This window comes from Rhinoderma darwinii, chromosome 12 (assembly GCF_050947455.1).
Source record: "Rhinoderma darwinii isolate aRhiDar2 chromosome 12, aRhiDar2.hap1, whole genome shotgun sequence".
NCBI lineage: Eukaryota > Metazoa > Chordata > Amphibia > Anura > Rhinodermatidae > Rhinoderma > Rhinoderma darwinii.
The window spans coordinates 85306369-85318815 of record NC_134698.1 but is presented as its reverse complement, the minus strand read 5'-3'; the positions used below and the strand labels follow the sequence as shown (position 1 = coordinate 85318815).

Genomic DNA, 12447 nt, shown 5'->3' with positions numbered 1-12447 from the left:
CGCCTCGCACGGACATATATTAGTCTATGGGGCCGTGCAGTCAGTCCGTGATTTTTACGCAGTGAGTGTCCGCTGCGTAAAACTCACGACATGTCCTATATTTCTGCGTTTCTCGCGCATCACGCACACATTGAAGTCAATAGGGGCGTGAAAATCACGCGCACCACACGGAAGCACTTCCGTGGGACGCGCGTGATTCGCGCAACAGCAGTAAAAAGTATGATTGAAAACAGAAAAGCAACACGTGCTACAAAATACAGCCGCGCATTATATGGTGATGACACACGGAGCTGTTAAGTGCCTTTTGACCGCGCAAAACGCAGCGTTTTTCTGATAACTAGAATGATCCCTTAAAACTTTCATTCTGCGCATTGCCACTCCTGTCCCGTGCTGTGCAGGTGATTGAATGGGGCTGATTTGCTGTTCTAGTGCTTGTTGGGGTCCGACTGATTTGAAGAAGTTTTCCCATTGTGTTGATGTCATATTGATTACTAGGTCACCAACCCCTACATATTGCCGTTCTTCTACAATCAATATGCCATCAATGAGTATCGTGTGAAAACCCCTTCAGTTCAGAGATGGTAGTTCAGCAGTGCAGCAGAGAAAAGCACCCAGCAAAACTATAAGGGTATGTGCACACACACTAATTACGTCCGTAATTGACGGACGTATTTCGGCCGCAAGTCCCGGACCGAACACAGTGCAAGGAGCCGGGCTCCTAGCATCATACTTATGTACGACGCTAGGAGTCCCTGCCTTGCTGCAGGACAACTGTCCCCTAGTATAATCATGTTTACAGTACGGGACAGTTGTCCTGCAGCGAGGCAGAGACTTCTAGCATCGTACATAAGTATGATGCTAGGAGCCCGGCTCCTTGCACTGTGTTCGATCCGGGACTTGCGGCCGAAATACGTCCGTCAATTACGGACGTAATTAGTGTGTGTGCACATACCCTAATAAAGGCAGATGTCAATGAATTCTGAGAGTTGCCGTTTGACAACAGCTGGAGAGCCACCGATTTCAGGCCACTGACTTGTGGGAGGAAACGTATGAGAGATGTGGCCCCTGGGCAGAGGTAGAAGATGAGGCATGTGATTTGCATTATACACGGTGTCTCAGGGAACATCTCCTAGGACATGGGGCCTCTCCAAAACGGAGTCACACAAGCTGCTAATAATACAGCTGAGACCGCACGACTTCCTTCCTGTCATTCATACACCGGTCTTCAGTTCCTCTTTATCAGCTGCAACAAAACCACAAGCACCTGGACTTCTGACCAGAGGGGGGCATTTATGTCACCCCTAATAACATTGCCCTCCACCCCAGAGATTCCTCCCAAAGCCCGGACGTTCTGAACACTCAGTAATCCAGCCCAGCATGTGATAGCACATAGTGAAGAGAAATATCAGTGACTAAGCTTCCCCCAACAAAGTAAGACCAAAAGCAGCAGATGGAATAAACACAAAGATGTAGCATCAAAAAAAAAAAAACAAAAAAAAACGCAAACACAGAGAACCTGCATAGTCTTACACTGCAGTATTGCATAAAACGTCTCACCCACAATTCACATACCAGTTTCAACCCCTATACACACACAAATAACCACCTCAGCGTCTCCCCCTCATACACAGTCACCTCAGCGTCTCCTCCTCATACACAGTCACCTCAGCGTCTCCCCCTCATACACAGTCACCTCAGCGTCTCCCCCTCATACACAGTCACCTCAGCGTCTCCCCCTCATACACAGTCACCTCAGCGTCTCCCCCTCATACACAGTCACCTCAGCGTCTCCCCCTCATACACAGTCACCTCAGCGTCTCCCCCTCATACACAGTCACCTCAGCGTCTCCCCCTCATACACAGTCACCTCAGCGTCTCCCCCTCATACACAGTCACCTCAGCGTCTCCCCCTCATACACAGTCACCTCAGCGTCTCCCCCTCATACACAGTCACCTCAGCGTCTCCCCCTCATACACAGTCACCTCAGCGTCTCCTCCTCATACACAGTCACCTCAGCGTCTCCCCCTCATACACAGTCACCTCAGCGTCTCCCCCTCATACACAGTCACCTCAGCGTCTCCCCCTCATACACAGTCACCTCAGCGTCTCCCCCTCATACACAGTCACCTCAGCGTCTCCCCCTCATACACAGTCACCTCAGCGTCTCCCCCTCATACACAGTCACCTCAGCGTCTCCCCCTCATACACAGTCACCTCAGCGTCTCCCCCTCATACAGTCACCTCAGCGTCTCCCACTCATACACAGTCACCTCAGCGTCTCCCCCTCATACACAGTCACCTCAGCGTCTCCCCCTCATACAGTCACCTCAGCGTCTCCCCCTCATACAGTCACCTCAGCGTCTCCCCCTCATGCACGGTCACCTCAGCGTCTCCCCCTCGCGCAGTCACCTCAGCGTCTCCCCCTCGCGCAGTCACCTCAGCGTCTCCCCCTCGCGCAGTCACCTCAGCGTCTCCCCCTCGCACAGTCACCTCAGCGTCTCCCCCTCGCACAGTCACCTCAGCGTCTCCCCCTCGCACAGTCACCTCAGCGTCTCCCCCTCGCACAGTCACCTCAGCGTCTCCCCCTCGCACAGTCACCTCAGCGTCTCCCCCTCGCACAGTCACCTCAGCGTCTCCCCCTCGCACAGTCACCTCAGCGTCTCCCCCTCGCACAGTCACCTCAGCGTCTCCCCCTCGCACAGTCACCTCAGCGTCTCCCCCTCGCACAGTCACCTCAGCGTCTCCCCTTCGCACAGTCACCTCAGCGTCTCCCCCTCGCACAGTCACCTCAGCGTCTCCCCCTCGCACAGTCACCTCAGCGTCTCCCCCTCGCAGTCACCTCAGCGTCTCCCCCTCGCACAGTCACCTCAGCGTCTCCCCCTCGCACAGTCACCTCAGCGTCTCCCCCTCGCACAGTCACCTCAGCGTCTCCCCCTCATACAGTCACCTCAGCGTCTCCCCCTCATACAGTCACCTCAGCGTCTCCCCCTCAGTCACCTCAGCGTCTCCCCCTCATACAGTCACCTCAGCGTCTCCCCCTCATACAGTCACCTCAGCGTCTCCCCCTCATACAGTCACCTCAGCGTCTCCCCCTCATACAGTCACCTCAGCGTCTCCCCCTCATACAGTCACCTCAGCATCTCCCCCCCCTCATACAGTCACCTCAGCGTCTCCCCCTCGCACAGTCACCTCAGCGTCTCCCCCTCGCACAGTCACCTCAGCGTCTCCCCCTCGCAGTCACCTCAGCGTCTCCCCCTCGCACAGTCACCTCAGCGTCTCCCCCTCGCACAGTCACCTCAGCGTCTCCCCCTCGCACAGTCACCTCAGCGTCTCCCCCTCATACAGTCACCTCAGCGTCTCCCCCTCATACAGTCACCTCAGCGTCTCCCCCTCAGTCACCTCAGCGTCTCCCCCTCATACAGTCACCTCAGCGTCTCCCCCTCATACAGTCACCTCAGCGTCTCCCCCTCATACAGTCACCTCAGCGTCTCCCCCTCATACAGTCACCTCAGCGTCTCCCCCTCATACAGTCACCTCAGCATCTCCCCCCCCTCATACAGTCACCTCAGCGTCTCCCCCTCATACAGTCACCTCAGCGTCTTCTCCTCATACAGTCACCTCAGCATCTCCTCCTCATACAGTCACCTCAGCGTCTTCTCCTCATACACAGTCACCTCAGCGTCTTCTCCTCATACAGTCACCTCAGCGTCTTCTCCTCATACACAGTCACCTCAGCCTCTTCTCCTCATACAGTCACCTCAGCGTCTTCTCCTCATACACAGTCACCTCAGCCTCTTCTCCTCATACAGTCACCTCAGCCTCTTCTCCTCATACAGTCACCTCAGCCTCTTCTCCTCATACAGTCACCTCAGCCTCTTCTCCTCATACAGTCACCTCAGCCTCTTCTCCTCATACAGTCACCTCAGCGTCTTCTCCTCATACAGTCACCTCAGCGTCTCCCCCTCATACAGTCACCTCAGCGTCTTCTCCTCATACAGTCACCTCAGCGTCTTCTCCTCATACAGTCACCTCAGCGTCTTCTCCTCATACAGTCACCTCAGCGTCTTCTCCTCATACAGTCACCTCAGCGTCTTCTCCTCATACAGTCACCTCAGCCTCTTCTCCTCATACAGTCACCTCAGCGTCTTCTCCTCATACAGTCACCTCAGCCTCTTCTCCTCATACAGTCACCTCAGCCTCTTCTCCTCATACAGTCACCTCAGCCTCTTCTCCTCAGTCACCTCAGCGTCTTCTCCTCATACAGTCACCTCAGCGTCTTCTCCTCATACAGTCACCTCAGCGTCTTCTCCTCATACAGTCACCTCAGCCTCTTCTCCTCATACAGTCACCTCAGCCTCTTCTCCTCATACAGTCACCTCAGCCTCTTCTCCTCAGTCACCTCAGCGTCTTCTCCTCATACAGTCACCTCAGCGTCTTCTCCTCATACAGTCACCTCAGCGTCTTCTCCTCATACAGTCACCTCAGCGTCTTCTCCTCATACAGTCACCTCAGCCTCTTCTCCTCATACAGTCACCTCAGCCTCTTCTCCTCAGTCACCTCAGCGTCTTCTCCTCATACACAGTCACCTCAGCCTCTTCTCCTCATACAGTCACCTCAGCGTCTTCTCCTCATACACAGTCACCTCAGCGTCTTCTCCTCATACAGTCACCTCAGCCTCTTCTCCTCATACAGTCACCTCAGCGTCTTTTCCTCATACACAGTCACCTCAGCGTCTTTTCCTCATACAGTCACCTCAGCGTCTTCTCCTCATACAGTCACCTCAGCGTCTTCTCCTCATACAGTCACCTCAGCGTCTTCTCCTCATACACAGTCACCTCAGCGTCTTCTCCTCATACACAGTCACCTCAGCGTCTTCTCCTCATACACAGTCACCTCAGCGTCTCCTCCTCATAGTCACCTCAGCCTCTTCTCCTCATACACAGTCACCTCAGCCTCTTCTCCTCATACACAGTCACCTCAGCGTCTTTTCCTCACACACACAGTTCTATTATCAGACTTTATCACTTAGAGTAGTCGCCTCACCTTTCCTTCCATCTCCAGTAACTGTCACTGCGGCTGCAGCTATGGCAACTTGAACCTGCCGCCCAACTCAGGAAGAGGAATGTGGCCCGGCCAGAGCTCAGCGCGCTCAGACTGCAGGGAAGTGTAGTACATGACGCGCTGTGCAGAGCATACAGGTTGTAACAAAAACTACATCTCCCGGTATGCATTACAAACAACGCTGGGTGAAAAAAAAAATGAGGGCGGGGCCAGGAGGCTAGGCGGCAGGATTGGCGGCGAGATAAAGAAACCACACCTACTGGGACAGTAACCCCTTCACTGCCGGAAGGAAACTAATGTGATTGAGAAATGTGGAGCGAGGATCAAAACTGCTACTATTATTATTATCATTATTATTATCATCATTATATTGGTATAATATTATTATTTTATTATTGTTTTATTATTATTAATTTCTTTATTTCATTAGTATTATTATTATTATTATCATCATCATCATATTATTATTGTATTATTTTTTATTATTATATTTATCATCCTGTCTCTGGTACTATTTATTGAACCTCAGATTTTTTGAATCTACTTGAAATCTCAAGATTTCTGCAGGAATGTCGTCACCAACCAACAATTTTTTTTGAGCAGGAACAATACATTTTTCAGAGGATTTTCTCAATAATGTCTTGATAACGGATTATTTACTTTGCAAATCACTATCCCACAGACGCAATACAAAAAGGGGCCAGTGTGTTCTGGTTAATGTAACGTTACATATAAAATACAAGTCTCTGCATCCAACACAGGCACATTTCCAGGCTGGACATGAAGTCGACTCAATTACCATCCCCCGAGCACAAGCACCAGGATGATGTATGGAAAATGGAGCAAGTTATAATGTTACAAAGTCTCTCCGCCTGACATTAAGGCCTTATTTGCACGAACGTGTGCGTTTTGCGCGCGTTGCAGTTCCGTGTGTCATCAGTGTTTGGTGCGTGTCTGCGTTATTTTTGCGCATATGCCATCCTTATGTCACGCGGTTTTGACGTTTACAAAATGAAATAAAGGAGGTGGTTTTCTTTTTCCCATCATTTCTTGAGCAACTGTTGCACGAATCACGCACAGCACACGGATGTGCGTCCGTGGGCTGTCCATGATTTTCACGCACCCATTGATTTCAATGGGTGCGTGATGCGCTAAACGTATAGGACATGCCGTGAGTTTCCCGCAGCGGACACACGGACACATGCTGCGTGAAAAACACAGAATGTCTGAATGGCCCCATTGACTTGCATAGGTCCGTGCAATGTGCGTGATTTTCACGCGTGTATCACAGATGTGAAATACGCTCGTGTAAATAAGGCCTCATGATCTCATCATTCTGCTACCAAATCTTGTAATTCACCTAAAAAGCTCCAAACTGCATAAGCTCATAGTCCCACCAGTAACTTCTCAAGCCCACCAGTAACCTCTTAATCCCACCAGTAACTTCTCAAGCCCAACAGTAACTTCTCAGTCCCAGCAGTAATTTATTAGTCCCACCAGTAATGTCTCAGTCCCACCAGTAACTTCTCAGTCCCACCAGTAACATCTTAATTCTATCAGTAACTTCTTAGGGTATGTGCACACACACTAATTACGTCCGTAATTGACGGACGTATTTCGGCCGCAAGTCCCGGACCGAACACAGTGCAAGGAGCCGGGCTCCTAGCATCATACTTATGTACGACGCTAGGAGTCCCTGCCTTGCTGCAGGACAACTGTCCCGTAGTATAATCATGTTTACAGTACGGGACAGTTGTCCTGCAGCGAGGCAGGGACTTCTAGCATCGTACATAAGTATGATGCTAGGAGCCCGGCTCCCTGCACTGTGTTCGGTCCGGGACTCTCGGCCGAAATACTTCCGTCAATTACGGACGTAATTAGTGTGTGTGCACATATCCTTAGTCTCACCAGTACCATTTTTAGTCCCACCAGTAAGTTCTCAGTCTCACCAGTAACCTCTTAGTCCCACCAGTAACATCTCAAGCCCAGCAGTAACTTCTCAGTCCCACCAGTAACCTCCTAGCCCCACCAGTAACCTCTTAATCCCACCAGTAACTTCTTAGTCCCACCAGTAACTTCCCAGTCTCACCAGCAACTTCTTAGTCCCACCAGTAACCTCTCAGTCCCACCAGTAACATCTTAGTCCCACCAGTAACTTCTCAGTTCAACCAGTAACTTCATTGTCCCACCAGTAACCTCATAGTCCCACCAGTAACCTCATAGTCCCACCAGTAACCTCATAGTCCCACCAGTAACTTCTCAGTGCCACCTGTAACCTCCTTGTCCCACCAGCAACCTCTTAATCCCACCAGTAATCTTAGTCCACCAGTAACCTCTTAGTCCCACCAGTAATTTCTTAATCCCAACAGTAACTTGTCAGTCCCACCAGTAACGTCTTAGTCCCACCAGTAACCTCTTAATTCTATCAGTAACTTCTTAGTCCCACCAGTGAACTTTTTATTCCCACCAGTAAATTTTCAGTCCCACCAGTTTGTTCTCAATCTCACCAGTAGAAGTTTCCCACCAGTAACTTCCCAGTTCCATTAGTAACGTCTTAGTCTCACCAGTAAACTCTTAGTTCCACCAGTAAAATCTCAGTCCCACCAGTAAGTTCTCAGTCCCACCAGTAAGTTCTCAGTCCCATTAGTAACTTCTTAGTCACAACAGGAACCGTTTTAGTCCCACCAGTAACCTTAGTCCCACCAGTAACCACTTAGTCCCACCAGTAACCACTTAGTCACACCATTAACTTCTTAGTCCCACCAGTAACTTCTCAGTCCCACCAGTAACGTCCCAGTCCCACCTGTAAATTCTCAGTCACACTAGTAACCTCTTAAGCCCAACAGTAACTTCTCAGTTCCACCGGTAACGTCTCAGTCCCACCAGTAACCTTAGTCGCACCAGTAACTTCTCTGACCCACCAGTAACCTTAGTCCCACCAGTAGGTTCTCAGTCCCACCAGTAACCTCTTAGTCCCACCAGTAACCTTAGCCCCACCAGTAACTTCTCAGTCCCACCAGTAACCTCCTAGTCCCACCAGTAATGTCTCAGTCCCACCAGTAACCTTAGTTCCACCAGTAAGTACTCAGTCCCACCAGTAAGTACTCAGTCCCACCAGTAATGCCTTAGTCCCATCAGTAAGTTCTCAGTCCCACCAGTAACGTCTTAGTCCCACCAGTAAGTTCTCAGTCCCATCATTAACCTCTTAGTCCCACCAGTAAGTTGTCAGTCCCACCAGTAATGTCTTAGTCCCACCAGTAAGTTCTCAGTCGCACCAGTAACATCTTAGTCCTACCAGTAACCTCTTAATTCGTCGAGTAACATCTCAGTCCCATAAGTAACTTCTGACTCATCACTAAGCTCTCCAATTTCTATTGAGCACAAATGTACGGAACAACACAATTCTCATCTAATCGGATTCCACCAGTTGATATATTTTGATTGGATTATACGTTTTTGTAAATGTTTTTTCTCGGCTCTCGTTCATTTTTGTGCTTTTTGTCAATCTGAAGTCTTGAAAGATCATTCTCTGTGAATCGCTCTGCGGTTGTGGATTGCTAGTAGACAATCAAGTGTATCGATTAGATATTAGAAATTCTGAACCTTTCTTATAGACTTAGGTCAAGATTTCTGCTTGTTGTCATTGAGTGGGAACATTCAATGTTTACATCCAGAGGCTAAGAACCCATCCTGACCTAGACCTGCTTTTACAGCTGCATTACAATGTATCAGCGCCCCCGTGTATCAAGTTGTGCATCTGTGTCAGTTGGATGCAATCAAAAAGGGGTTTCAGGAACTGATTATAAACATTATAAAGATTCAGAACTTTTCATATTTCCTGATTAGGATTTTTTTCACAGCAGACTGGGGCGGCCTCTTAATTGTTTCTGGTTTATTCTGAAAAATGTATCCGGTTATATTGTCCTGGATAAATTATGTGTTTCATCAGATTTACAACTGCAGAGATTTTCAACGAGTAGAATTATTTTTTTTCTAAACTGTACAGGAAAAATAAAATATGTGATTGGTTACTATGGGCAACAACAAGACTACTTTTCCTTATGAGACAGTGGATACTTGTGGGCCCTCAATGCATCTGTGACATAGTGCAGTTCCTGCTGTGACCAGCAGGTGGTGCTGCTCTCTTGCTGGTGCTCAGCCCTTGTGGTGTCAGGGAGGCTCACACTTGGCTGGTCTGGGACCCCCTCCCCGCAGGCAGCACAGGGGGAAGCTGAGTGTTTGTGTGCAAAACGCAACTTGAGTTTTGAAGCAGCACTTGAGGAGCTGCAATGAAACCTGAAGAAGCTGCAGAGAAGCTGAGACAGCACAAGAATCCTGACCTGGCAGAGCATCTCACTCCTGGGGAGGCAGTGCCTGGACATCACCACAGCAGAAACCTGTGCCACTGGCAGAGCTGGGCGCCAGGAGCAGAGCAGGTACAGGTGCGTATCTGGATGATGTGCACAGTATCCGCCATCAATAGGAATCAATCAACTCCATAGGGAAAAATGATTCTTGTGTCAGGAAATAGAGAATTCCTCCGCTCCGCTGGAACAGAGTGTTCTGCCCGCTGTAACATCACCTCACAGATGGGTTCTCCATTATACGGGGCCACTTCACACCGTTATCTTCATCATCATCTAGTAATGTGTTACCCAGCGCAGCGCAGGCAAAATAAACGGGAAAGTTTTGAAAAGTTTAACCAAACTTATTATCTATACTGGGAGCTCACAGCAAAAAATGGAATCGCTCTCAGAGTTTTGTTGTTGGTTGTCATAGCAGCTAACTTTATAATATAATATTCAGGAACTTTCTGCTGAGCTCCTGTATCTGAGCCAGTGTATCTAATACTATCATACGTGATACTGTCTGCTGAGCTCCTGTATCTGAGCCGGTGTATCTAATACTATCATACGTGATACTGTCTGCTGAGCTCCTGTGTCTGAGCCGGTGTATCTAATACTATCATACGTGATCCTGTTACTGAGCTCCTGTATCTGAGCCGGTGTATCTAATACTATCATACGTGATACTGTCTGCTGAGCTCCTGTATCTGAGCCGGTGTATCTAATACTATCATACCTGATCCTGTTACTGAGCTCCTGTATCTGAGCCGGTGTATCTAATACTATCATACGTGATCCTGTTACTGAGCTCCTGTATCTGAGCTGGTGTATCTAATACTATCATACGTGATACTGTCTGCTGAGCTCCTGTATCTGAGCCGGTGTATCTAATACTATCATACGTGATACTCTGCTGATCTGCAGGGGATGTGGTTATTATTCATAGAGAGAACTTTTGGTTCCTGCTCCAATAAACGGCATCAAGAATATTTCTAGACATCCTACAATGATGGGTTTTTCAGGACAGGCTTAGATGTATGGATGCCTTCCAGAGTGTAGGTGCAGCATGAGAGAAGTCATAGAGACTACTGATGATATCTGCAGGTCACTGACCCATCAGATGGGGGGTGGGGGGACTCAATGCACTTATCTAGTGCTGTGTCCATGCTGGTGTCTGTAACACTACAGTGACCCAAAGAGCTAACAATCTATGTATGTGGTTATGTTCTGCAGGAGTAACAGTCATCGTTATACCGACCCATGTGACTTCCAATGTCAGAGATGCTACACGTTCTGTTTCTCTTCCTCCTGTCCCTATTCCTCCTGGAAAACGGCTCAGCTGCCAGCTGCCCAAACAACTGCATATGTGAGAAGGAGCCGAGTTACAGCGTCACCTGCAGGAATCGATCCACCATTCCTCAGATACCACCCAACACCGAAATCCTGTAAGTACCCGGCTGATATATCAATATTCATTTATTATTTATTATCTATATAGCCATGACTTAAACCACAGCGCTGTATACAATCTAATCTCCCTATCAAACACACAATGTATCACTCCCATCATCCCTGACCACCAAGAGCTCACAATCTAATCTTCCTATCATACACACAATGTATCACTCCCATCATCCCTGACCACAAGGAGCTCACAATCTAGTCTCTATCTCACACACAACGTATCACTCCCATCATTCCTGACCACCAAGAGCTCACAATCTAATCTCGCTGTTTTACACACTATGCATAACTCTCATCATCCCTGCCACACAGAATTTTAGTGTCTGTACTTGTAGTGTGCGCTTCTGAGTGTGCAGTGAGTCTGGTGTCTGTGGTGTCAGGGATCGTTGGCATTTTTCAGCACTTGGACGTCCTCGGCTTCACCAGACCCTGTGGGACGAGCAGGAATGTACGCTTATTGTACGGCCTCACAAGTTGAAGCATAGACTGCTCAGTGCTGCCTCTAAGTAGACTTGCCCTGGAAGATCTCTGCACTGCCAGCACCTGCGCCCCACCAGCACCACTGCATAGATCACTGCCAGCACCTGCGCCCCACCAGCACCACTGCATAGATCACTGCCAGCACCTCTATCCTCCACCACTGCATAGATCACTGCCAGCACCTGTATCCTCCACCACTGCGTAAATCACTGCCAGCACCTGTATCCCCCCCACCACTGCATAGACCACTGCCAGCACCTGTATCCCCCACCACTGCATAGATCACTACCAGCAACTGTATCCCCCACCACTGCATAAATCACTGCCAGCAACTGTATCCCCCACCACTGCATAGATCACTGCCAGCACCTGTATCCCCCACCACTGCATAGATCACTGCCAGCACCTGTATCCCCCACCACTGCATAGATCACTGCCAGCACCTGTATCCCCCACCACTGCATAGATCACTGCCGGCACCTGTATCCCCCACCACTGCATAGATCACTGCAGGCACCTGTATCCCCCACCACTGCATAGATCACTGCCAGCACCTGTATCCCCCACCACTGCATAGATCACTGCCGACACCTGTATCCCCCACCACTGCATAGATCACTGCCGGCACCTGTATCCCCCACCACTGCATAGATCACTGCCGGCACCTGTATCCCCCACCACTGCATAGATCACTGCAGGCACCTGCATCCCCACCACTGCATAGATCACTGCCAGCACCTGTATCCCCCACCACTGCATAGATCACTGCCAGCACCTGTATCCCCCACCAATGCATAGATCACTGCCAGCACCTGTATCCCCCACCACTGCATAGATCACTGCAGGCACCTGTATTCCCCACCACTGCATAGATCACTGCCAGCACCTGTATCCCTCCACCACTGCATAGATCACTGCCAGCAACTGTATCCCCCACCACTGCCAGCACCTGTATCCCCCACCACTGCATAGATCACTGCAGGCACCTGTATCCCCCACCACTGCATAGATCACTGCCAGCATCTGTATCCTCCCACCACTGCATAGATCACTGCCAGCACCTGTATCCTCCCACCACTGCATAGCTCACTGCCA

At 49.7% G+C, this 12447-nt stretch overlaps 2 protein-coding genes across 3 annotated transcripts in view; one reads left to right on the top strand and one right to left on the bottom strand.

Annotated features, from left to right (window-relative positions):
* CEP128 (centrosomal protein 128) overlaps positions 1 to 5148 on the bottom strand; it is a 134824-nt gene extending 129676 nt beyond the window's left edge. The window contains exon 1 of the mRNA XM_075844463.1: positions 5045 to 5148. The gene's annotated coding sequence lies outside the window, so the exon portion shown is untranslated. The remainder of the gene's footprint in view (positions 1 to 5044) is intronic.
* TSHR (thyroid stimulating hormone receptor) overlaps positions 1 to 12447 on the top strand; it is a 55182-nt gene that overhangs the window by 21619 nt on the left and 21116 nt on the right. Inside the window, exons 1-2 of one of the 2 annotated variants that reach the window (XM_075844476.1) lie at positions 9354 to 9504; positions 10642 to 10853. In XM_075844476.1, coding sequence (XP_075700591.1) covers positions 10681 to 10853 — 173 coding nt within the window. In that variant the 5' untranslated portion in view covers positions 9354 to 9504; positions 10642 to 10680. Of the gene's footprint in view, positions 1 to 9353; positions 9505 to 10641; positions 10854 to 12447 lie in introns of those variants that run through there. The other variant, XM_075844475.1, reaches the window with a different exon arrangement.